Here is a 27839-nt window from a genome sequence, read left to right as displayed (position 1 = left end):
GTACCCACTGAAACTTCGCAAAGTCTCAGTCACTGATTGTAGAAATTAAATCTCTGGCAGCTTAAGAAAATAATCACTTACTTTAAAATTCTTTGTGAACAAGACAAATAAAGTGACTTTGTGAGTTCTCGCTTTGTCCAGGACTAGACTTGAATGAAACTAATTTTGTTAAATTTTAAAATGCAAAAGAAAAATGTACAAACAACTGGAAGGAGTGACAAGTATTAATGCTCTGACTACATTTGCTCTGGTCACTGTGTGGATGCACCTTTAACCAGCTCACATTTTCAACTATTGACCAGCTCCCCACCTGCAACAGAGCAGTGTGCGTTCCTAAGTGTGACCCCTGCAGAGGCCGTATCTGATCGAGGGTCAGACTAGGGTCACCTACAGCTCATACTTCCAACAAAACCAACAGTGACAATATACATATTTAAATAATCTGAAGATTCATACTTTATAAATCTATAAGAATATAGACAGTATGGTGTAATGTCTCTTTAAACCCTACCCATTATAGAGAACTAGATAGAATTAGTCAAACAGGATAAACTCGATCCATCCTAGTCACTTTCTTTCCCCAGATCACTCTCTCTGACCCCTCCCCCCATCAGCAGTCACTGTCTCTTCACACCTCCAGTGACACTCTCTTTGCCCCCAGTCGTTCTCTCTCCCGCTTCCCTCCCCCAACCCTGCTCTCTCTCGCTCTCTCTCCCTCCACCCCACCCCACGCCACCCAGTCACACTGTCGCTCTGTCTCCCCAGTTACTCTTACCCCCATTCCACTTCCCTGGTCACACTCTCACCCCTTTGTCACTCTCTCCACATCCCCCCCCCCCGTTGGTCATTCTTTGTGCCCTCGGTCACTCTCATCCCTCAGTCACTCTCTGCGCCCTCGGTCATTCTCTTCAACCTCTGTCACTCTCGCCTGTCAGTCACTCTTGCTCATTGGTCACTCTCACCCCACGGTCACTCACTGCACCCTCGGTCACTCTCTGCACTCTTGGTCACTCTCACCCCTTGGTCACTCTCACCCCTCAGTCACTCTCTGTGCCTTTATTGCCTCTTTGGGGAATATATTTGAGTTGCTGCGTCAGGAAACTGAGATGGGGATTTGTGAAAACTCAGATTCCACCAGCTCTGCTGACTCTTCACTGATTGGTTAATTACCATTACATTTAAATTACACTCAGCTTCAAATTCAGCAAATCCTTCAGTCATGGTTTCTGGACAAGTGCTGGTTATGTGAGAGAGACCCACACACACTATTTATAGCAATTCTGATTTCCCAACGCTGACTGTATCCGATTAAACTTCGCTCTTGATGTTTACAGATAAGAGTACACAGTGGGTAAAAGGGAATGATTTACTCCTGTACGGCCTGCATGTGTGAATCAGAGACCTGTATTCATGTCTTTGGGAGAACCTCTGGGATAAGGATAGTTGGATGATTTGAGATCTGATAATGAGATATGTGATTGGCACAGGACGCGAGAGACTGGCCACAACGTGTAGTGTGCTTTCCACCAGGATAATTACAGGATCTGCTCCTCGTGTGAGTGTGTACTAACATGACTGCTCGCTCTGCACTGGGACTCAGCACCTACTGTCCTCTCACCCTCTTTACCAGCAGACAGTTCATTGATTAAATAACATTTCTATTTATCACACGACTTATTTTCATACTCTAAAAGCAGTGTGTTTGTCCTGTGACACTTAGTCACACAGCCGTTCAGAAAGGTCTGACCCCTGTGACCTCCACAAGCTACAGTTTGAGGACCAGTCTGGATAGCCAGAACTGTCAGCTCTGCAACCATTTCAAAAAATAGTGAAATTCTTCAAAAGGTCGTTTAAAAATCCAAACGACAGGTGAGAACGAGATATTCCTTCACATCCACTGTAACCGCTCACTGGGTCAGAGGTCAGCTCTGCAGATTAACTAGTGAATGAATCATCGAGAGCAGAGCACAGGTTAGGGAACCAGTGCCACATAGCGAGTGCATAAATAGGGCACATGTGCAGGGCAGTGTTTGACGTCTGGCATGCGGATGCCATGGCTACAGTGGCACGCGGGTACAGTAATGTTTCAGGCTGCATGGTAGCACACCTCTGTTGATCTGATAGAAGTCCACCAGCTGGATGAGGTCCGTGAATTTTGTTTGCCCCGTGTCCACAGTGAAGTAGGTTTGGCCATTCTCCTCACACTGCCACACAGAGAGAAAACAGACATTAAACACCCACTCCCAAGGCCACTCTGCTTTCCACAATGCTATTGGTTGGTTTCCCTGCTTGGTCCTTGACCAATTGCGTGGCCTAGTTGGGAGGTATTGTTATAGCAGTATAGCTCCTATCTGGCTCTGAGAGCCTGCAAAGTGAGGATTGATTGGATGGAACCCTCCCTACTGCTGGGGTGAAAGCCGCACCCCCCCCCCCCCACCTCCCTGCTACCTCATTCACTCTGAGCACAAACCCAAGCCCCAGGAAGGATTTGCACATCTTACAACATTTTCATTTAATTCCCACATACCCAGTGTTTAATCCCAACTACACCATCCTCCAACAGCGACCGTCACAGTTCCTCTCCTCCTTTCCTGAAGACATTGAGAGACGGTTATACAAATCGAGGTTGGGAACCCGATGCCCGGCTGAATTCCGGGTCATGACCCCATGCCTCAGTTGCAACACTCTGGCGACGCTATTTTTAAATATTAATGCCCTAATTAGGCAGCGCCCAATCAGAGACATCGAACATCTCCAGGAGGCGGGAGCTGCCAGCCTGGTGCAAGTGGCAAAGGGAAGTGGCAGCCATGTGGGGGGCTGTGGGGGGCTGCATTGCCTTGTTGAGGAGAGGAAGCAGCTCCTCACAGGGCCAGCAGGATAAATGAGGATGAAAGGGGCCATGCAGGACAAATGAAAATCCAGCACGAACACCTGCACAAGAAGATCCATTAAAAACAAGTTTTAAGGCAAAGACAAATAAACCTTATTTGGCCCTGTGGTGAACCCAACAGCTGTGGACTAACAGACACCAGAGTGTGCGGTTTGTAGAAATAAAGTTTAAAAATTCCAACCTGCACGAGACAGGCCCCTTAAAAAAACTGAAGGAGTTTAAGAGGGCATTAATTGGCAGCGAACGGGTTTCCCATTCTATCCCCCACTGGCCCTATTAAAATTAAAAACTGTCCCGGAAAAGTTGGGATCCCGTGATAACCTCTGGAACTGCGATTCTGAAATCGTGCCGGCACCGATTCCCGACCTCAATGCCCTTTGAAAATCCGGCTCCAACTCTCACTGGGAGACAGTTCCGCACACATTGACTCTCACTGGGGTCCAGTTCCACACACACTGACTCTCACTGGGGTACAGTTCCAAACACATTGACTCTCACTGGGGTCCAGTTCCACACACACTGACTCTCACTGGGGTACAGTTCCAAACACATTGACTCTCACTGGGGTACAGTTCCACACACATTGACTCTCACTGGGGTACAGTTCCACACACATTGATTCTCACTGGGGTACAGTTCCACACACATTGACTCTCACTGGGGTTCAGTTCCACACACATTGACTCTCACTGGGGTTCAGTTCCACACACATTGACTCTCACTGGGATACAGTTCCGCACACACTGACTGTCACTGGGGTACAGTTCCACACACATTGACTCTCACAGGGGTACAGTTCCACACACACTGACTCTCACTGGGGTACAGTTCCACACACATTGACTCTCACTGGGGTACAGTCCCACACACACTGACTCTCACTGGAGTACAGTTCCACACACACTGACTCTCACTGGGGTACAGTCCCACACACACTGACTCTCACTGGGATACAGTTCCACACACCCTGACTCTCACTGGGGTACAGTTCCACGCACAGTGACTCTCACTGGGGTACAGTTCCACACACACTGGCTGTCACTGGGGTACAGTTCCACACACACTGACTCTCACTGGGATACAGTCCCACACACACTGACTCTCACTGGAGTACAGTTCCACACATACTGACTCTCACTGGGGTACAGTTCCACACACACTGCGTCTCACTGGGGTACAGTTCCACACACACTGGCTGTCACTGGGGTACAGTTCCACACACACTGAGTCTCACTGGGGTACAGTTCCACACACACTGACTCTCACTGGGATACAGTTCCACACACACTGACTCTCACTGGGGTACAGTTCCGCGGACACTGACTCTCACCCGGGTACAGTTCCAAACACATTGACTCTCACTGGGGTACAGCTCCACACACACTGACTCTTACTGGGATACAGTTCCAACACACTGACTCTTACTGGGGTACAGTTCCACACACACTGACTCTCACTGGGGTACAGTTCCACACACACTGGCTGTCACTGGGGTACAGTTCCACACACACTGGCTGTCACTGGGGTACAGTCCCACACACACTGGCTGTCACTGGAGTACAGTTCCACACACACTGACTCTCACTGGGGTACAGTTCCGCAGACACTGGCTGTCACTGGGGTACAGTTCCACACACACTGAGTCTCACTGGGGTACAGTTCCACACACACTGAGTCTCACTGGGGTACAGTTCCACACACACTGACTCTCACTGGGGTACGGTTCCACACACGCTGACTCTCACTGGGGTACAGTTCCGCAGACACTGACTCTCACTGGGGTACAGTTCCACATACACTGACTCTCACTGGGGTACAGTTACACACACACTGACTCTCACTGGGGTACAGTTCCGCAGACACTGACTCTCACTGGTGTTCAGTTCCACACACACTAACTCTCACTGGGGTACAGTTCCGCAGATATTGACTCTCACTGGGGTACAGTTCCACACACACTGACTCTCACTGGGGTACGGTTCCACACACGCTGACTCTCACTGGGGTACAGTTCCGCAGACACTGACTCTCACTGGGGTACAGTTCCACATACACTGACTCTCACTGGGGTACAGTTCCGCAGATATTGACTCTCACTGGGGTACAGTTACACACACACTGACTCTCACTGGGGTACAGTTCCGCAGATATTGACTCTCACTGGGGTTCAGTTCCACACACACTAACTCTCACTGGGGTACAGTTCCGCAGATATTGACTCTAACTGGGGTACAGTTCCGCAGACACTGACTCTCACTGGGGTACGGTTCCACACACACTGACTCTCACTGGGGTACAGTTCCACTCAAACTGACTCTCACTGGGTTACAATTCCACAGACACTGACTCTCACTGGGGTACAGTTCCACACACACTGACTCTCCCTGGGGTACAGTTCCACACACACTGACTCTCACTGGGGTACAGTTCCGCAGACACTGACTCTCACTGGTGTTCAGTTCCACACACATTGACTCTCACTGGGGTTCAGTTCCACACACACTGACTCTCACTGGGGTTCAGTTCCACACACATTGACTCTCACTGGGGTACAGTTCCACACACACTGACTCTCCCTGGGGTACAGTTCCACACACACTGACTCTCACTGGGGTACAGTTCCGCAGACACTGACTCTCACTGGTGTTCAGTTCCACACACATTGACTCTCACTGGGGTTCAGTTCCACACACACTGACTCTCACTGGGGTTCAGTTCCACACACATTGACTCTCACTGGGGTACAGTTCCACACACACTGACTCTCACTGGGGTACAGTTCCAAACACATTGACTCTCACTGGGGTACAGTTCCACACACACTGCGTCTCACTGGGGTACAGTTCCACACACACTGCGTCTCACTGGGGTACAGTTCCACACATACTGACTCTCACTGAATACAGTTCCACACACACTGACTCTCACTGGGGTCCAGTTCCACACACACTGACTCTCACTGGGGTACGGTTCCACACACACTGACTCTCACTGGGGTTCAGTTCCACACACATTGACTCTCACTGGGGTTCAGTTCCACACACATTGACTCTCACTGGGGATCAGTTCCATACACACTGACTCTCACTGGGGTACAGTTCCAAACACATTGACTCTCACTGGGGTACAGTTCCACACACACTGCGTCTCACTGGGATACAGTTCCACACATACTGACTCTCACTGAATACAGTTCCACACACACTGACTCTCACTGGGGTACAGTCCCACACACACTGAGTTTCACTGGGGTATAGTTCCACACACACTGACTCTCACTGGGGTACGGTTCCACACACACTGACTCTCACTGGGGTACAGTTCCGCAGACACTGACTCTCACTGGGGTACAGTTCCACACACATTGACTCTCACTGGGGTACAGTTCCGCAGACACTGACTCTCACTGGTGTTCAGTTCCACACACACTGACTCTCACTGGGGTACAGTTCCACACACACTGACTCTCACTGGGGTACGGTTCCACACACACTGACTCTCACTGGGGTACAGTTCCACACACACTGCGTCTCACTGGGGTACGGTTCCACACACACTGACTCTCACTGGGGTACAGTTCCGCAGACACTGACTCTCACTGGTGTTCAGTTCCACACACACTGACTCTCACTGGGGTACAGTTCCACACACACTGACTCTCACTGGGGTACGGTTCCACACACACTGACTCTCACTGGGGTACAGTTCCGCAGACACTGACTCTCACTGGGGTACAGTTCCACACACACTGACTCTCACTGGGGTACAGTTCCAGTGCTCTACTTATCCCTCCGAGTGCTGCAACTGGAAGCTATTGTCACTCAGAGCAAAGACTCAGTCTCTTTCTGAGCTTCTGCATTGATGATTCTGGTCATTGTGAGGTCCATTTTGTCATGGGGATTGTGATCTGTGCAGGATCGCTGTCATGAGCAACCTTTAACATCACTGCCACAGAATAACACTACAGAAGGAAATTACCGGAACAACCAGGAAGTGCTTGGTCTTGTGATGGTGACTGAGGGTCAGCACAAAACTTTTGGGTGTCCTCTGGCTCTCCCTTATCAGAAAAACACTGAATAAAGAGAAAGGGACACAAATAAATAACTCTCAGAGTGATACCAACACTTCAGTCAATTCTCATTAACCTCTGCCGTTTGTTCCTGTTTCAGGTTCCCATTTAAATTATGAGTACCAATAACATCACTGGGAATATTCTCAATAATGTATGGCCAGTGTTGAATATGAGAATCTGCTGAGCTTGTGGTACAGGGGCTGTTGGTGAACCTCAATACCACAGCAAAATGGTAATTGAGCCAAGAAAGATCGATTACCATTTGCATATTGGCAACAGTGTTGAGTAAAAATTGGTGAATGTGCAATATACAGACCTGACAAACAAAAGTTGAGACCGAGCCACGTAAGGAGATATTAGGACAGGAGCTGGGTCAAAGAGATAGAATTTAAGGAGCTTAAAGTAGGAGAGAGAGGGAGAGAGGTGGAGAGGTTTAGGGAGGGAATTCCAAGATTAGAGCCCAGGAAACTGAAAGCACGGCTGCCCACGGTACAGCGATGGAAATCGGGGATGCACAAGAGGCTGGAATTAGAGGAGTGCAGAAAACCTGGAGGGTTGTGGGGCTGGAGGAGAAAGATTACAGAGATAGAAAGGGGTGAGGAAGGATGAGAATTTTAAAATCAATTTCAAAATCGGGAGCCAATGTAGGTCAGTGAGCACAGGGGTGATGGGGGGGACAGGGGTGATGGGGGGGACAGGGGTGATGGGAGGGGACAGGGGTGATGGGAGGGAACAGGGGTGATGGGAGGGAACAGGGGTGATGGCGGAACAGGGGTGGGGTGGGGGGGGAACAGGGGTGATGGGGGAACAGGGGTGGGGTGGGGGGGGAACAGGGGTGATGGGGGAACAGGGGTGATGGGGGAACAGGGGTGGGGTGGGGGGGGAACAGGGGTGATGGGAGGGAACAGGGGTGATGGCGGAACAGGGGTGGGGTGGGGGGGGAACAGGGGTGATGGGGGAACAGGGGTGAGGGGGGGAACAGGGGTGAGGGGGGAACAGGGGTGATGAGGGAACAGGGGTGATGGGGGGAACAGGGGTGATGGGGGGAACAGGGGTGATGGGGGAACAGGGGTGATGGCGGAACAGGGGTTATGGCAGAACAGGGGTGGGGTGGGGTGGGAACAGGGGTGATGGGGGGAACAGGGGTGATGGGGGGAACAGGGGTGATGGGGGAACAGGGGTGATGGGGGAACAGGGGTGGGGTGGGAACAGGGGTGAGGAGGAGCAGGGGTGGGCAGCACAGTGGCGCAGTGGTTAGCACCGTAGCCTCACAGCTCCAGCGACCCGCGTTCAGTTCTGGGTACTGCCTGTGCGGAGTTTGCAAGTTCTCCCTGTGACTGTGTGGGTTTCCGTCGGGTGCTCCAGTTTCCTCCCACAGCCAAAGACTTGCAGGTTGATAGGTAAATTGGCCATTATAAATTGCCCCTAGTGTAGGTAGGTGGTAGGGAATATGGGATTACTGTAGGATTAGCATAAATGGGTGGTTGATGCTTGGCACAGACTCGGTGGGCCGAAGGGCCTGTTTCAGTGCTGTATCTGTCTATCTATCTCTAGGGGTGATGGGGGAACAGGACTTGGTGCAAATTAAGACACAGACAGCAGAGTTTGGATGACCTTACGTATAGTGGAGACGTTTATGGACAGCTGAAGATGTGAGATGGTTCAGGGGTGCATTGGAATAGTCGACAATCAATAGAGACACAGTCAGTGACGCAGGGCAGTGGAATGGAAGAAAACATTTCATGATTAAAGGATGTGGACCATTTCAGCAGTTGACATTATGGCCTAAGTGATCCTTCTGTAGTCTGAGTGACCACCCCACTGGTGCCCAGAATGACCCTTTGTTTGGCCTGAGATTGGGGACACTCCAGGAGCAGTGGTGAATGGTGGGCTGAGTGGGAGCGGTGCAATAACAGCATAAGTTAAGTAAACACAACTAATTAACGCACAGTAAACTATCAGTTATGGAATTTTCCTGTCTGGATCAATGGTCCAAAAGCCAATGCGAGGCCTGGGTTGGGAGGGATTCTGGGCACCTCTTAGCCTCAGGTTGAGGTTCGAAGGTGATGCTGCCCCCCAGCCCTTACTCTCAGCCCTGCAGTCAGTGAGTGACACATTTCTGTTAACTGTGCCGATGGGTAATGGTGTACGGCAGCTAATTAACCGAAATAGCAGGCCGTTCCTGGTTTACTTGGGATTCTGAGGGATCCCCACTCGCTTACCCAGGTAGCTTTGAGGTGTTGTTCTGTAAAGGCTCCCTTCCCTCCTGTTCTTGTGTTTATCTGTAGTTACTGAACTCCTTTCTCCCTCTCAGCTCCTGGGCTCTCTCACCCACTGCTCATTTGCAAAATTCCTTTGAAATGAAATGGTTAAACCCCACCCCACAGTTGGCACTCAGTCCCGGTGCAGTCTCCTCACCCATCAATGTGGCCATGTTGGATAATAAGCCTGTGAGCCTCTTCTCTCGAGATCCGTCCGTGAAACCAGGGCTGGCTCCTGTGTATCGCTAGATCCATGATAAATGAAACGGTTATTGTAGTTATTCCACCACAGGCTCTGTTTTCAACATTCATCTTTACAACAGGAACATACCTGCTGCAACAATCAGCATTGGTCTAAAAATATCTGCACAGTATACCTGCGCTAAACCTACTGTCTGTGGGTCTCTCCCAGTGTCTCTGAAGCTTCACTCTCCCCTCCCCCTATCTGGAGTGCTCCCTGATGTTCAAATAGAGGCTGGACCATCCCTCATGGAATGAGGGTTCCTACAGCATGACTGTGGGACCTTGGTGTCTAGTCCTCTGGTCCTATGTGCCTCATGGGTCTCTGAGTGTTCCTGGGTTTCCTGCTACGACGCTGATCATAATATATAAAAAACAGAGATAACTGCAACAACATGTGTTACTGTTTCTCCACTAACAAAGAGATCTGTGTAATCTCGAGAGTAGGTGGGGAAAACACCTCCGTGATAAGCACAAGCAACCAAAGAGAGTGAGAGAGAGAGACAGAGAGCAATTGGGAAAGCTAGGCAGAGACAGAGACAGAGAGATAGACAGAGGGAGAGAGAGAGGGACAGACAAAAGGACAGTCAGAAAGATAGACCGAGAGAGAGAGAGAGAGAGAGAGAGAGACAGAAGGGAGAGACAGACACAATGACAGAGAGAGAGAGAGAGAGAGAGAGAGAGAGAGATAGACCACGAGACACAGGGAAAGAGAGACAGACAGAGAGAGACAGACATGGAGAGAGAGAAAAAGAGATAGGAAGGGACAGAGACAAAGACAGAGAGAGACAGTTAGACAGAAAGAGAGAGAGAGAAAGACAGGTAGAGAGGGAGAGAGAGGTAGAATGAGAGACAGAGAGAGAGGAAGAAAGAGGGAGAGGGACAGTGTCAGAGGGACAGAGAGAGAGACAGAGACAGGAAGAGCGGGAGACAGAGAGAGAGAGAGAGAGAGAGGAGAGATGGAAGGGGAGAGAGAGAGAGAGCAACAGGGAATGAAAGGCAGAGACCGAGGCAGAGAGACAGACAGAGGGGGGAGAGAGAGAGATATCAAGGCCTTTAACAAGCAGAACCTCCCACATTTCTGTGGCTGAAATGACCCTGGAATTCTGGACAGCACTAACCAATAAAGGCCATTCTGCCCATCAAACCCATTTCATGCGCAAGCACACATAACCAAGCCAGAATAGGCCCTACTACCCATGCCCTCCCAGCCACTTCAGGGCAGGTGTTGCCACTCGTGATGACATTGAATTAAACACAATCCCTCTGTGCAATATTACAATGGGCACCTGAGCTCTTTTAAATGGTTAATGTTGAGGAGAGGAGAGTGAAATGTAAATCCCAATATGCTTGGTGTCCATGCAATATTATTTGTTGGGTAAGGGTATTAAGGTGGTTATCTGGAACTAAGATACAAATCAGCCATGATCTAACTGAATGGCAGAACAGACCTGAGGGGTTGAATGGCCTCCTCCTGCTCCTATGGGCAGGTTTATTTTGGGGAGTTTTGGTTCTAACTCTTGGTGATTTATGATTTGAAATAAATGAGTGCTTTTTGCAGCCTGGGACAATTGGCTGAAGCTGGGTTACTGCTTGTCTGCAGTTTTCACACTGGTGGAAATCTGGTTTTGTTGCTGCATTTGGTTTCGCATGAATCATCGGAAAGACTCCACTTCATTTCTGAGAACTTTTATTTTGTTATAAATATCAAGTTATTAAATAAAATTACTTGTTTAGAGAGGGTGCAGAGGATAACTACCAGAAAGGTACCCGGGATGAGGGACTTCAGTTAATGTGGAGAGACTGGAGAAGCTGAGATTCTTCTCCTTAGAGCAGAGAAGGTTAAGAGGAGATTTAATAGAGGTGTTCAAAATCATGAGGAGTTTTGATAGAGCAAGTAGGGAGAAACTGTTTCCACCAACAAGTGAGTTGGGAACCAGAGGACACAGATTTAATTCTCTTTGGATCTCTGCTGTTTCTCGCTTTTCACCATTCAGAAAGTAATCTGTTTTATCCATTTTAGGTACAAAGTGGATGACCTCACACATGTCTACATTGAAATCCGTTTGCCACAGTTTTTCCGATTCACTTAATCTATGAATATCGCTCTGTAATTTTACACTTGCATCTACACCTGCCAGAGACATTTACCTGGTGGTAACTCACCTGCACTGAGTATTAAGCCCTGGCAGGGACTGGGCAGGCTGTGCCTCTGGACTCCCTTCTTCTGCAGAAACAAAGAACAATGTCAGTTTGTAAGAAATACATTTAGTCGCAGACGTGTGAAATTAAGACTTGGCTTGGACTCTAATGAGGGTCAGTGTTATCGATGCAGTGTATCCCCACTGGGGTCACTGTTACTCTGTATCGGCACAGTGTAACCCTGCTGGGGTCAGTGTTACTCTGTATCGACGCAGTGTAACCCCGCTGAGGTCAGTGTTACTCTGTATCGACGCAGTGTAACCCCACTGGGGTCAGTGTTATTCTGTATCGATGCAGTGTATCCCCACTGGGGTCACTGTTACTCTGTATCGACACAGTGTAACCCCGCTGGGGTCAGTGTTACTCTCTATTGACACAGTGTAACCCCGCTGGGGTCAGTGTTACTCTGTATCGACGCAGTGTAACCCCAATGGGGTCAGTGTTATTCTGTATCGACGCAGTGTATCCCCCTGGGGTCACTGTTACTCTGTATCGACGCAGTGTATCCCCACTGGGGTCACTGTTACTCTGTATCGACACAGTGTAACTCCGCTGGGGTCAGTGTTACTCTGTATCGACGCAGTGTAACCCCGCTGGGGTCAGTGTTACTCTGTATCGACGCAATGTATCCCCACTGGGGTCACTGTTAATCTGTATCGACGCAGTGTATCCCCACTGGGGTCACTGTTACTCTGTATCGACGCAGTGTAACCCCGCTGGGGTCAGTGTTACTCTGTATCGACGCAGTGTATCCCCACTGGGGTCACTGTTACTCTGTATCGATGCAGTGTATCCCCACTGGGGTCACTGTTACTCTGTATCGACACAGTGTAACCCCGCTGGGGTCAGTGTTACTCTGTATCGACGCAGTGTATCCCCACTGGGGTCAGTGTTACTCTGTATCGATGCAGTGTATCCCCACTGGGGTCACTGTTACTCTGTATCGACGCAGTGTATCCCCACTGGGGTCAGTGTTACTCTGTATCGATGCAGTGTATCCCCACTGGGGTCACTGTTACTCTGTATCGATGCAGTGTATCCCCACTGGGGTCACTGTTACTCTGTATCGATACAGTGTAACCCTGCTGGGGTCAGTGTTACTCTGTATCGACGCAGTGTATCCCCACTGGGGTCAGTGTTATTCTGTATCGATGCAGTGTATCCCCACTGGGGTCACTGTTACTCTGTATCGACACAGTGTAACCCCGCTGGGGTCAGTGTTATTCTGTATCGACGCAGTGTATTCCCACTGGGGTCACTGTTACTCTGTATCGATGCAGTGTATCCCCACTGGGGTCACTGTTACTCTGTATCGACACAGTGTAACCCCGCTGGGGTCAGTATTATTCTGTATCGACGCAGTGTATCCCCACTGGGGTCAGTGTTATTCTGTATCGACGCAGTGTATTCCCACTGGGGTCAGTGTTACTCTGTACCGACGCAGTGTATCCCCACTGGGGTCAGTGTTATTCTGTATCGACGCAGTGTATCCCCACTGGGGTCAGTGTTATTCTGTATCGACGCAGTGTATTCCCACTGGGGTCAGTGTTACTCTGTACCGACGCAGTGTATCCCCACTGGGGTCAGTGTTATTCTGTATCGACGCAGTGTATCCCCACTGGGGTCAGTGTTACAAACTGGTTCATGCTGGTGAGGTAACTTTATATTTGAACCAAATTTCTGCCCCTGTCACAGCACTGAAATGGCATGAATCAAAGTCCTAAATGACATCCTCTGTGACTGTGGTAAGTTCCTCATTCCACTCGACCTGTCTACAGCCTTTGACATGACTTACCACACCATCGTCCTCCATCACCTCTTCTCCTTTATTCAGCTGAAATCTCAACTGGTTCCGCTGTTTCCTCATTCCACCTGCTGCTGAAACCCTTATCCATAACTTTGACACCTACTGACTTGACTATTCCAATGCACTGTTGGCCGAGCCCAAATCTTTCACCCTCCAAAACTCTGTTGTCCTATGTCTTAACTCATACCCAGTCCCGTTCACCCATCACCCTGTGCTCGCTGACCTATATTGGCTCCTGATCTCATAGAGTCAGAGAGTTATACAGCACAGAAACAGGCTCTTCGGCCCACCGTGTCCTCGCTGGCCATCAAACACCTATCTATTCTAATCCCATTTTCCAGCACTTGGCCCGTAGCCTTGTCTGCTATGGCGTTTCAAGTGCTCATCTAAATACTTCTTAAATGTTTGAGGGTTCCTGCCTCTACCACTCCTTCAGGCAATGTGTTTCAGATTCCAACCACCGCCTGGGTGAAAAAAGTTTCCTCAAATCCCCTCTAATCCTCCTGTCCCTTACCTTAAATCTATGTCCCCTGGTTATTGACCCCTCCGCTAAGGGAAAAAGTTTCTTCCTATCTACCCTATCTATACCCCTCATAATTTTGTACACCTCATTCGGGTCCCCTTCAGCCTTATCTGCTCTAAGGAAAACAACCCTAGCCTATCCAGTCTCTCTTCATAGCTGAAATGCTCCAGCCCAGGCAACATCCTGGTGAATCTCCTCTGCACCCTCTCCAGTGCAATCACATCCTTCCTATAGTGTGGTGACCAGAACTGTACACAGTACTCCAGCTGTGGCCTAACTAGCGTTTTATACAGCTCCATCATAACCTCCCTGCTCTTATATTCTATGCCTCGGCTGATAAAGGCAAGTATCCCATACGCCTTCCTAACCACCTTATCTACCTGTGCTGCTGCCTTCAGTGATCTATGGACAAGTACACCAAGGTCCCTCTGACCCTCTGTACTTCCTAGGGTCCCACCATCCATTGTATATTCCTTTGTCTTGTTAGTCCTCCAAAAATGCATCACCTCACACTTCTCAGGATTAAATTCCATTTGCCACTGCCCAGCCCATCTTACCAGCCCGTCTATATCGTCCTGTAATCTAAAGGCTTTCCTCCTCACTATTTACGACACCACCAATTTTCGTGTCATCTGCGAACTTACTGATCATACCTCCTATATTCATGTCTAAATCACTAATGTACACTACAAACAGCTCAGGTCCCAGCACCGATGCCTGCAGTACACCACTGGTCACAGGCTTCCAATCGTAAAAACAACCCTCGACCATCACCCTCTGCCTCCTGTCACTAAGCCAATTTTGGATCTAATTTGCCAAATTGCCCTGGATCCCGTGGGCTCTTACTTTCTTGACCAATCTCCCATGCAGGATCTTATCAAAAACCTTACTGAAGTCCATGTAGACTACATCAACTGTTTTACCCTCATCTACACATCTAGTCACCGCCTCGAAAAATTCAATCAAATTTGTTAGACATGATCTCCCCCTGACAAAGCCATGCTGACTATCCCTGATTAATCCCTGCCTCTCCAAGATCTGCAACACCTCAATTGTAAAATTCTCATCCTTGTTTTCAAATCCCTCCACGACCTCACCCCTCCCTATCTCTGTAATCTGCGCCAGGCCCACAACCTTCCAAGATCTCTGCACTCCTCCAATTCCGGCCTCTTGCACAGCCCCAATTTTCATTGCTCCACCATTGGCGACCGTGCCTTCAGCTGCCTGGGCCCCAAGCTCTGGAATTCCCTCCCGAAACCTTTCCGCTTCTCTCTCTTCTCCTTTAAGATGCTGCTTAAAACCTATCTGTTTGACCAAGCTTTTGGTCACCTGTCCTAATATCTCCTTATGTGGCTCAGTGTAGATTTTTGCTTGAGAAAGCTCCTGTGAAATGCCTTGGGACAATTTAATACATTAGAGGTGCCAAATAAATTCAAGTTGTTGTTGAGAGAGTATGGCTGTAAGTGAAACAGACAATTTTAAAGGGGGTGCAGGAACAGACACACCCGGGGATGTACACAGATCTGTGAAGGTAGCAGGATCAGTTGACAAATCTATTATAAAGGCACACAGGATCCTTGGCTTTATAAACAAAGGAATAGAGCACAAAAGCTAGGAATTTATGCTAAACCATTATAAAACACTGGTTGGGCCTCCTGCTAAAGTATTGTGTTCAAATCTGGGCAGCACAGTTTAGGAAGGATGCTAAGGCCTTGGAGAAGGTGCAGAGACGATTTACTAGAATGAACTCAGGAATGAGGGATTTCGGTTATGTGGAGAGTCGGAAAAGCTGGAATTGTTCTCCTTAGAGCAAAGAAGGTTAAGGGGAGATTTAATAGAGGTGTTCAAAATCATGAAGGATTTTGATAGAGTAAATAAAGTGAAACTGTTTTCAGTGACTGGAGGGTCAGTGACCAGAGAATTCAGATTTAAGGTGATTGGCAAAAGAACCAGAGATGAAATAAGGAGAATGTTTTTTTCCGCAGTGAGTTGTTGTGATCTGGAATGCAGTGCCTGAAAGGGCGGTGGAAACAGATTCAATAATAGCTTTCAAAAGTGAACTGGATAAATACTCGAGAAGGAAAAAAATTACAGGGCTGCGGGGAAAGAGCAGGGGAGTGGGATTAATTGGATAGGTCTTTCAAAGAGGCATGATGGGCCGAATAGCCTCCTTCTGTGCTGTATCAATCTATGACATAAACAGCTCACTTTCCGCATCAGAAACACCTGTCAAACATCTGAACATCTCTCAGCAAGAACCCAGTCACTGGGATCCATACCCTCCAGGCATGTGCTTCCTCCTCTGCTACTGAAGAGGCTTCCTTCGGATTCTCAATCACTCGGCCCGTGCAGCCCGAGAAATCCATGGGAACCAGGCAATTCTCCGAAACGTTTCTCTGTGATGAAGGTAAAGGAATGGAAATGCTGTCAGTCATGTGTATGGAGGCAGCTGTCACTCACAGTGCAGTCCAAAACATTCCTACTGATCTTCACAGCATGTCTGAACATACAAGGGGGGGACAGAGAAACACCAACACAATCCCCGCCAGGATCCCCAATGTCCCTCAGCATTGGGGGGTGACACAGATCAGGCACCCGAGTAATCCCTGCTCAATTTACCCCCTGTCCAATTTGCACCCCCCTGCCTAATTTACGCCCCCCCTGCATGATTAACCCCCTCCCAATTTAGCCCCCACCCAATTAACTCCTGCCCAATTTACCCCTGCCCAAATCACCCCCCACCCAATTTACCCCCCCGCACGATAAATCCACGCCCAATTTAGCCGCACCCAATTAACTCCTGCCCAATTTACCCCTGCCCAAATCACCCCCCACCCAATTTACCCCCCCCGCACGATAAATCCACACCCAATTTAGGCCCCACCCAATTAACTCCTGCCCAATTTACCCCTGCCCAAATCACCCCCCACCCAATTTACCCCCCCGCACGATAAACCCACGCCCAATTTACCCCCCACACAATTAACACCCCACACAATTAACCCCTGCCAAATTTACCCCCCTCCCAATTTACCCCTACGAGATTAGTCCCCTCCCAATTAATCCCCACACGATTAATCCCCGCCCAATTAACCCCCGCACGATTAACCCCCTCAGCCGATTAACCCATGCCCAATTTACTCCCGCACAATTAAACCCCGCCCAACCTACCCATGCACAATTTACCCCCACCCGATTAACCCCCACCTGATGTACCCCCTGTCCAATTAACCCCTACCTGATTTACACCACATCCAATTTCCCTCCCACCCACTTTACCCCCTGCTTAATTTACCCTTCACCTAATTAATCCCCTGTCCAATTTACACCCCTGCCAAATTTATCCTGTGGCCAATTTTTCTTTCAATTGAAGTCAACTGTTCCATGCTCTAGCTACTACACAGTTTCTCACAGGGTGAATTGACAGGCTATTCGACTATAGGAGCATCTTGGCAAACATTATTCTGTCTTAATTGGACATCCCTACCTGTTCTTCCACACATACACACCTCACACCCACACACACATCACACCCACCATTTGTATATTTGGTTAATCTAGCTTGGAGAGATCACTGAGTCTTGAGTAATTTTAACATTAACTCATTTATTACATTTTAACTATATACAGCTTTACACAAGTCTGTGTGACTCCTTTGAAGGCATGTTGCTTCTCCCTCAAGTCTCCCTCAAGTCTCCCTCACATGTTATCTCTTAGATCATCATGGTGGGAAGTATTCCTCACACTGTCTCAAACATTAACCCTTTCAAACCCTTATAGTACATCTCTCCCCAAGTTCTGGCATCACAGATTCAAATCTGTCAGGGGGCTTCGCAACTCTCCCTGATCGTGTTGTTGTGCGACTTGGAAGATCAGCAGTCACTCTCTGAACTCGTTTCTTGACTTGGACGGGCTTCATTGATGTTTGTCATATCCGGTGCTTTCTGAGTTTCAGGTCGAACATCTGGTTCTTCCAAATGTCTGACTGATTGATGTCTTTGATGAATAGAATAAGATTCCTCCTGTTTCTTCTTATTGTACCTTCTGAAGTATGTATTAAATAAAATCTCTGTTGATTCTCATCTCTCTGGACAATTACTCCTTCTCTGCCTTGGTCTTGTACCCAGACCTTTTCTCCTTCCATCAACTTAGAACATAGAACATTACAGCGCAGTACAGGCCCTTCAGCCCTCGATGTTGCGCCGACCTGTGAAACCATCTGACCATAGAACTTAGGTAGGTTTCTGATGCAATATTTCCTATTTTAATTATAAGCTTGTTGCTTTTGCTAAGACTTTTCTCTGTCTTGAACTCTGAGAATCCTGGACTTCTAGCCCTGGATGTAACTATTTAGGTAGGTAGGATAGGAAGTTGTGTTTTAACTTATCTCCCCATCAACAGTTCAGACGGTGCTAGTCCACATAGCAATGGAGCAGATCTGTAGTTCAGGAGTGCTGTTTGAAAATCTTCATTCTTTTTTAACAGTGCTTTGATAGTCTGACTCCTCTCTGAGCTTCACCATTAGACTGAGGAAATCTAGGGGAACTTGTAAGATGTACAAATCCACAGTTTTCCACAAAGTGCGTGAAGTAGTCGTTTGCAAATTGTGGTCCATTATCGGACACTATCTGGTCATTTTTTAATTAATTCATGGAATGTGGGCGTCGCTGGCTAGGACAGCGTTTATTACCCATCCCTGATTGCCCTTGAGAAGGTGGTGGTGAGCTTCCTTCTTGAACTGCTGCAGTCCATGTGGTGTAGGTACACCCACAGTGCTGTTAGGCAGGGAGTTCCAGGATTTTGACCCAGCGACAGTGAAGGAATGGCGATATAGTTCCAGGTCAGGATGGTGTGTGGCTTGGAGGGGAACTTGCAGGTGGTGGTGTTCCCATGCATCTGCTGCCTTTGTCCTTCTAGGTGGTAGAGGTTGCGGGCTTGGGACGTGCTGTCAAAGGAGACTTGATAAGTTGTTGCAGTGCATCTTGTAGATGATACACACTGCTGCTGCTGTGCATCGGTGTTGAAGGGAGTGAATGTTGAAGTTGGTGGATGGGGTGCCAATCAAGCTTCATCCTGGATGGTGTCGAGCTTCTTGAGTGTTGTTGGAGCTGCACCCATCCAGGCAAGTGGACAGTATTCCATCACACTCCTGACTTGTGCCTTGTAGATAGTGGACAGGCTTTGGGGAGACAGGAGGTGAGTTACTTGCTGTAGAATTCCCAGCCTCTGACCTGCTCTTGTAGCCACAGTATTTATGTGGCTGGTCCAATTCAGTTTCTGGTCAATGGTAACCTCCAGGATGTTGATAGTAGGGGATTCATTGATGGTAATGCCATTGAATATCGAGGGGAGATGGTTAGATTCTCTCTTGTTTGAGATGGTCATTGCCTGGCACCTGTGTGGTGTAAATGTTACTTGCCACTTATCAGTCCAAGCCTTGATTTATACCATGTGTTGCAAAGATCTCCTGTAACACTCGAATGACAGTCTCAGCTGATGTTGTGTACAAACGTTTGACCTCAATCCACCTTGAAAAATCATCGATGACAATCAGGTAGGATTTTCCATTAAACATAAATTGATCCATCCCCAGATGTTCCCACGGTCTGGTTGGAAATTGCATCGATAAAAGTAGTTCCCTCTGGTCTGGTCTATGCACTGCGCTCACCTGGCAATTTAAAATAATTTCTTCTATACCTTTTGATATTCCCAGCCACCAGACGGATGACTGAGCCCGTGCTCTGCATTACGTGGTACCCATGTGGCCTTGATGCTTTTTGTCCAATATATCAGTCCTGATTGAGACTGGAATCACCAGCCTCTCGTCGTATACTAGCAAATCATTCACAATAGTAAAGTGCCTTCTGTGTTCAAGAAAGATTTTCATCCTCTTACCACTGGAACAGCTGCATCAGCCTTGCTTGCAATATTGGAGTATTCTGATGCATCCCTCATCCTGCAGCTCAGCATGACGAATCTCTTGGAGCTTTACTGAACTTACCGGCCATTGTGATGCACTGAACTGAGAATATGATTTAATTTCATTAATAAAGTTAACATCCTTTTGTTTAGGATGGTCAATAGTAGCTCTAGATAATACATCTGCAGATGTTTGCAGGTTGCTCTGTATATATACCATTTCATACGTGTATCTCATTAATCTCAACTGGAATCTCTGGATTCTCGGAGGCATCCCAGCGAGTTCCTTTTCATCAAGTAAGGAAAATAGGGGTTTGTGGTCTGTCTCTATCACAACCTTTAAACTGATGATATAATCTGAGAACTTCTCACAAACCTATGTGAAGGCGAGAGTTTCTTTCTCTATTACAGGGTACCTCGTCCCAGTCTCAGACAATGCCCTGGGTGAACTGGTCTGCATCAATCTGGCTGTTCTTAAAAAAGGAACTGCCCCTAACCCTGCACATGAGGCATCTGCTGCAATTGTGATTGGCAGTGAGGGGTTATAATGTGCAAAGATATTGGCAAAATCAGCATTTGCTTGATCCTCTGATGTGCATTCCAACACCATGCTTGAGCTTTCCTTAATAGCTATCTTAACGGTTCAGTAACATGTGCTAGATTGTGTAAACATTTTGCCAACTGATTGACCATTCCAAGGAATCATTGAAGATCTTGACAAAAGTAGGTTGTGGGAATTCACTAATGGCTGTTGGCTTTTGCGGGTCTGCCATTGTGCCATTGCTACTTGACAATGTATCCTAAGAAACGAATAGATGTTTTCGAGAATTCACACTTTTCATTAAGTGTCAGACCTTCTTCTTGTAGATGATTCAAAACCACTCTAACCCTCACATTCTTCACTAAGATGTCGTCCATATGGTATATTACTCCTTTAAGGCCCTGTAGAATGTTCGACATAGTTCTTTGGAATATTTCCGGTGCTGATGTTATACCAAATGGTAAACGATTAAACAAAATCTTCCGAATGGAGTGATGAAGGTTGTCAATAATCTTGACTTCTTATCCAGTGGAACTTGCCAAAAGCCACTATTCATGTCAAGCTTCGTGAACATGGTACAACTTTGCCAAGCTTTCGTCTCCTGAGGACATCGGATGAACTTCTCTTGCCACAGCCTTATTAAGTTGAGTCAAGTCTACATAAATACGAAGATCACTGTTAGGTTTAGGATTGGAACTATTCCCGAGCACCACTCTGTAGGTTCAGTAAGAGGAGAACTGACTCCCCTCCTGGTCATCTCTGCTAGCTAATGTTGAACTTGCTTCATTAGTGGGTGTGATATCTTTCTGGGCATGAAAAGACATACTGGTTTAGCATCCTTTCTCAATGTAGTGCTGTATTCAGTCTCTTCAGTCTTCCTAGACCAGTAAATAATTTTGGAAAGTCTTTTTGGAAGTGACTCCTGTATTCTTGTTGCTTAACTTCTTCTACTTTTCTTATAAGATGAAGGTCAATACAAGCCCTTCTACTTAAGAGAGAGAATTCCTAATTCCGTAGACATAGTGTTTCCAATATCTGCTTTCCTTTGTACTGGAATGTTGCCTGTAGCTTTCCCTTGACTTTCAATTCAGTCACTCCTGGGCCATGTAACTGAGTTTCTGTTGGTTGCAGGTCTTCTTTCTTCTTCTTTGGCCTCCTTATCTCGAGAGACAATGGGTAAGCGCCTGGAGATGGTCAATGATGTGTGGAGCAGTGCCTGGAGTGGCTATAAAGGCCAATTCTAGAGTGACAGGCTCTTCCACAGGTGCTGCAGAGAAATTTGTTTGTCGGGGCTGTTACACAGTTGGCTCTCTCCTTGCGCTTTTGTCTTTTTTCCTGCCAACTGCTAAGTCTCTTCGACTCGTCACACTTTAGCCCCGCCTTTACGACTGCCCGCCAGCTCTGGCGAACGCTGGCAACTGACTCCCACAACTTGTGATCAATGTCACAGGACTTCATGTCGCATTTGCAGACGTCTTTGAAGTGGAGACATGGAGACACGGCCTGTGGGTCTGATACCAGTGGCGAGCCCGCTGTACAATGTATCTTTGGGGATCCTGCCATCTTCCATGCGGCTCACATGGCCAAGCCATCACAAGCGCCGCTGACTCAGTAGTGTGTATAAGCTGGGGATGTTGGCTGCCTCGAGGACTTCTGTGTTGGAGATACGGTCCTGCCACCTGATGCCAAGTATTCTCCGGAGGCAGCGAAGATGGAATGAATTGAGACGTCGCTCTTGGCTGACATACGTTGTCCAGGCCTCGCTGCCATCGAGCAAGGTACTGAGGACACAGGCCTGATACACTCGGACTTTTGTGTTCCGTGTCAGTGCGCCATTTTCCCACACTCTCTTGGCCAGTCTGGACATAGCAGTGGAAGCCTTTCCCATGCGCTTGTTGATTTCTGCATCTAGAGACAGGTTACTGGTGATAGTTGAGCCTAGGTAGGTGAACTCTTGAACCACTTCCAGAGCGTGGTCGCCAATATTGATGGATGGAGCATTTCTGACGTCCTGCCCCATGATGTTCGTTTTCTTGAGGCTGATGGTTAGGCCAAATTCATTGCAGGCAGCCGCAAACCTGTCCATGAGACTCTGCAGACACTCTTCAGTGTGAGATGTTAAAGCAGCATCGTCAGCAAACAGGAGTTCCCTGATGAGGACTTTCCGTACTTTGGACTTCGCTCTTAGACGGGCAAGGTTGAACAACCTGCCCCCTGATCTTGTGTGAAGGAAAATTCCTTCTTCAGAAGACTTGAATGTAGCAGGGAGAAGAAAATCCCAAAGAGTGTGGGTGCGAGAACACAGCCCTGTTGCACGCCACTCAGGATAGGAAAAGGGTCTGATGAGGTGCCGCCATGTTGAATTGTGCCTTTCATATTGTCATGGAATGAGGTGATGATACTTAGTAGCTTTGGTGGACATCCAATCTTTTCTAGTAGTCTGAAGAGACCACGTCTGCTGACGAGGTCAAAGGCTTTGGTGAGATCAATGAAAGCAATGTAGAGGGGCATCTGTTGTTCACGGCATTTCTCCTGTATCTGACGAAGGGAGAACAGCATGTCAACGGTCGATCTCTCTGCACGAAAGTCACACTGTGCCTCAGGGTAGACGCGCTCGGCCAGCTTCTGGAGCCTGTTTAGAGCGACTCGAGCAAAGACTTTCCCCACTATGCTGAGCAGGGAGATTTCACGGTAGTTGTTGCAGTCACCGCGGTCACCTTTGTTTTTATAGAGGGTGATGATATTGGCATTGCGCATGTCCTGAGGTACTGCACCCTCGTCCCAGCACGGTAATGTGTTGATAACCACGGTTCATTGTCTGATAAAACTGTTACACTTGCTCCAGTGTAAAATTGTTGATATGCCCATTGATATATATACATATATATCTGCAGCCCAGAATGCCTGATTAGGGTCTTTGATCTCACCAAGGAAGTTTTCTGATTTCCCTCCTGATGGAGATTGTTCAACTTCATTACCAGCTCTACGCTTGAAGACTTTTTCTTTCGAACCTGTGGGAGGAGAGATTTTACTTTGGCACATCTTCCCAAAATGGCCTATTTTCTCACAGTGGAAGCGTTCTGCTTTGTTTTCAGGACACTGTTCACACCTTTGGGTCTTTTTGGCACCACAGTGTCGGCAGGGTTTCATAGCGTCTTGCACTCCCGCACCCTCCCCCTCTCCCCAACCCCCAACTCTGCCACCACAGCGTACCTTCTTTTCTGGTGCTTCTTTTAAAGTCTTGTGAGTAAGGAACTGTACAGTCACTGGAGGTTTCCTGAACCAAGGTCTTTCTTCACCTCTCAGGATTGCTCTGTTCTTCTTCTGGACCTCTGCTTATCTCACCAGCTGAATTGCCTTGTATAGAGTGACATCTTCCTTAGACTGCAATAAATCTGATAGGGATTCAACAGCAATACCTACTACAATGCGGTTTCATATTCATTCTGTTTTTAGGGCCCCATATTCGCATCCTTTAGCTAGTCTGCAAAGGTCATTAATAAAAGCATCAACTGTTTCACCTGGTTTCTGGACCTGTCTGCTAAATTTTGCCCTTTCCAGAATCTTATTGTTTCTTAAGTTGAAATAGTTATCAAAGGCTTTTAAAACTTCATCAAATTTGACTGATGTCTCATTAATGCCTTGTCTTGCAATAACATTGCCTGCTATTGCTCTGATGGAATACAGCAATGTGTTAACTTGCTCTGCTGCAGACTGACTGTCTAATTTGGAAGCAATTCTGTGGGCTGGAGCTTGTTCTCCCCCAGGCATTGGGTTTCGTGGCTGGGGGGGGGGGCCTAAAGATGGCTCCGGATGAGGCCCTCCATGGACCTCAATGCCTTGAGGGCCCGCCGTGATCTTTGGCATGGCAGCTGGCATTCCCACGCCTTCAAATCACCGCCTGGGGAAAGGCGGCGACACACAGGTGGGGAGGGAGGAGGAGGTACGATTTTCAGTGCGGTGGGGGGTGGGAAAGGGTCAAATAAATGTAATGGGTGTAGGGGATGGTGGGAAGGATTGAACTGTAAACTTTGTGCAGTTTGGTGGGGAAGGTCAGATGTTCAAGGTAAGAGCTTTTGGGGGGAAGGGCACATAGTTAATGTAATTGTTATGGGGGTGGGAAAGGGGCGTTAGAAATTTATTTATTTAATGTTGGGGTTTTTTTTAAATGGCGCCATTGCTGGGGACGGACAGTCCGACCCCTCCACGAGATTGTTGTTGGGGGGGGGGTGGGGATGGTGGGGCGCCCTGGCTATTTAAATGAGTTGCCGTGCTTAAGATCGCAGTGGCTCTTTGGCATTTGGCCGACGAGGCTCTTAAAATCCAGCCCTGTATCTCAAAAATCTTTTTTACCAGAGTGACCAATTTTGAGTTTGATTTGGTCCTTCCTTATGTCCAAACATCTCTGCCATCGTGAATTTAAGATCCATGGCTTTCTATTTGGTTTACCTTCTACCCCAGAATACTGAGGGAGGCAAGGGAAGAAATTGCTGGGGCCTTGACAGAAATCTTTGCATCCTCATTGGCTACAGGTGAGGTCCCAGAGGACTGGAGAATAGCCAATGTTGTTCCTTTGATTAAGAAGGGTAGCAAGGATAATCCAGGAAATTAAAGGCCGGTGAGCCTTTCGTCAGTGGGAGGGAAATTATTAGAGAGGATTCTTCAGGACAGGATTTACTCCCATTTGGAAACAAACGAACTTATTAGTGAGAGACAGCATGGTTTTGTGAAGGGGAGGTCGTGTCTTACTAATTTGATTGAGTTTTTTGAGGAAGTGACGAAGATGATTGATGAGGGAAGGGCGGTGGATGTTGTCTATATGGACTTTAGTAAAGCATTTGACAAGGTCCCGCATGGCAGACTGGTGCAAAAGGTGAAGTCACACGGGATCAGAGGTGAGCTGGCAAGATGGATACAGAACTGGCTTAGTCACAGAAGACAGAGGGTAACAGTGGATGGGTGTTTTTCTGAATGGAGGGATGTGACTAGTGGTGTTCCGCAGGGATCAGTGCTGGGACCTTTGCTGTTTGTAGTATATATAAATGATTTGGAGGAAAATGTAGCTGGTCTGATTAGTAAGTTCGCAAAGGTTAATGGAGTTGCAGATAATGATGAGGATTGTCAGAGGATACAGCAGGAAATCGATCGGTTGGAGACTTGGGCGGAGAAATGGCAGATGGAGTTTAATCCGGACAAATGTGAGGTAATGCATTTTGGAAGGTCTAATGCAGGTGAGAGGTATACAGTAAATGGCAGAACCCTTAGGAGTATTGACAGGCAGAGAGATCTGGGCGTACAGGTCCACAGGTCACTGAAAGTGGCAACGCAGGTGGATAAGGTAGTCAAGAAGGCATACGGCATGCTTGCCTTCATCGGTCGGGGCATAGAGTATAAAAATTGGCAAGTCATGTTGCAACTGTGCAGAACCTTAGTTAGGCCACACTTAGAATATTGCGTGCAATTCTGGTCGCCACACTACCAGAAGGACGTGGAGGCTTTGGAGAGGGTTCAGAGGAGGTTTACCAGGATGTTGCCTGGTCTGGAGGGCATTAGCTATGAGGAGAGGTTGGAAAAACTCAGATTGTTTTCACTGGAACGACAGAGGTGGAGAGGCGACATGATAGAGGTTTACAAAGTTATGAGTGGCGTGGACAGAGTGGATAGTCAGAAGCTTTTTCCCAGGGTGGAAGAGTCAGTTACTAAGGGACATAGATTTAAGGTGCGAGGGGCAAAGTTTAGATGGGATGTGCGAGGCAAGTTTTTTACACAGAGGGTGGTGAGTGCCTGGAACTTGCTGCCAGGGGAGGTGGTGGAAGCAGATACGATAGCGACGTTTAAGAGACATCTTGACAAATATATGAATAGGAAGGGAATAGAGGGATACGGTCCCCGGAAGTGCAGAAGGTGTTAGTTTCGGCAGGCATAAAGATCGGCGCAGGCTTGGAGGGCCAAATGGCCTGTTCCCGTGCTGTACTGTTCTTTGTTCTTTGTTCTATTTAAAATTTTCCCTCCAGTATCAGAAGTTTCCCACACTTTTTCAGCCTTGCACTGACTCCTGCTATCGTCACCATTTCTCCCTGTGAAATCTCGCTGCTAGACTCCATATTTCTTTCTTTCTTTAAACACAGTTTTGTAGTGATTTTTTCTATGTTCTTTTTACTGCCTTCACTTAGAGTACCGAGGAGTTGCAGCCTCTTTGTTTTTTTCTCTCGCTCACGTTCGCCACTTGTAGTGATGCTTTTGGTTTTCCTCGTGCTGCCTCCCTGGTGCTATTAGGAACAAATTTTTTGACACTCTTTACGTGTTGCTCACCAGATCCCCGACTGCTGCTCAGTTCTCTGGCTCGAAGCCTGCAATCGTTGGACCAGAATTTGTTTTTTCACAGACCATCTGCCTCTGTGGTGCAGCCTGAATGCCGATTCCCCGACTCTCCGAGCCTCCTCCATCCATGCAGCAGTTCTGGAGCTTTATCACAGCCTCTTCTCCAGTTCTCCAGTTCTGGAGCCTTTTTTCAGGTCGGCTTTTTTCAAATTCTTCTGGGTGTTGGATGGTAAGAACCACTGCTGGTCACCATATTGTATGTTTGGTTAGTCTGCTACCGTTTGAATATTTGGTTACTCTAGCCAGGGGACATCACTGAGTCTCGAGTAATTTTAACATTAACTCATTTATTACATTTTAACTATATACTGTTTTGCACAAGTCTGTGACTCCTTTGAAGCCATGTTGCTTCTCCCTCGAGTCTCTCTCATGTGATCTCTTACATCATCATGGTTGTAGGTATTCCTCACACTGTCTCAAACATTAACCCTTTCAAACTCTTATACTATACCACCCACACACTCACCCTCACACACCCACACCTCATACCTACCTTCACACTCACACCCACCCACACACTCACCCTTACACACCCACACACACCTCACACCTACCTTCACACTCACACCCACCCACATACTCACCCATCCACACACTCACAAACACCTCATACCTATCTTCACACTCACACACATCCACACTCACCCTTACACACTCACACACACCTCACACCCACCCACACACCTCACACACACCTCACACACAAACCTACCCGTATATACCTCACACCCTCACCCTCACACTCACCCTCACACCCATGCACTCACATTATAGGAGGACCCAATGGACAGTGATGAAGAGTTAAGACAGTGACTGATTTTTCCTCCCTACCCTAGTTCACTGAGGTAAGGTGAAGCCCAGCCCCCAATAACTGATGCCTCTCCCTACCCCGAATGCAGCTAACTCAGCAGAGTGTGGTCAGTGTGGTTCAGTCCCACACCAGGCCATGGCTTCACTCGCTGAACAACAGCTGCAGCTTTGCTTACTTTAGCGGCATGAAAGA

General features: G+C 47.8%; 1 protein-coding gene across 7 annotated transcripts in view; it reads right to left on the bottom strand.

Moving 5' to 3' along the window:
* Positions 1 to 767: 767 nt before the first annotated feature.
* The window catches only part of LOC137348259 (growth factor receptor-bound protein 7-like), a 197306-nt gene continuing 170234 nt past the window's right edge, over positions 768 to 27839 (bottom strand). For 3 of the 7 annotated variants that reach the window (XM_068013681.1, XM_068013682.1, XM_068013684.1), the window contains 5 exons: positions 16275 to 16391; positions 11630 to 11690; positions 9381 to 9468; positions 6869 to 6962; positions 770 to 2204 (listed from right to left, as the gene is read on the bottom strand). In XM_068013681.1, the coding sequence (XP_067869782.1) occupies positions 2058 to 2204; positions 6869 to 6962; positions 9381 to 9468; positions 11630 to 11690; positions 16275 to 16391 (507 nt within the window). In that variant the 3' untranslated portion in view covers positions 770 to 2057. Of the gene's footprint in view, positions 2205 to 6868; positions 6963 to 9380; positions 9469 to 11629; positions 11691 to 16274; positions 16392 to 27839 lie in introns of all 7 variants that reach the window. The other 4 variants (XM_068013685.1, XM_068013686.1, XM_068013683.1 and 1 more) reach the window with 3 other exon arrangements.

The sequence above is a fragment of the Heterodontus francisci genome, chromosome 33 (assembly GCF_036365525.1).
Source record: "Heterodontus francisci isolate sHetFra1 chromosome 33, sHetFra1.hap1, whole genome shotgun sequence".
In the NCBI taxonomy this organism is placed as follows: Eukaryota; Metazoa; Chordata; class Chondrichthyes; order Heterodontiformes; family Heterodontidae; genus Heterodontus; species Heterodontus francisci.
This window is presented reverse-complemented; position numbering and strand designations above follow the sequence as displayed.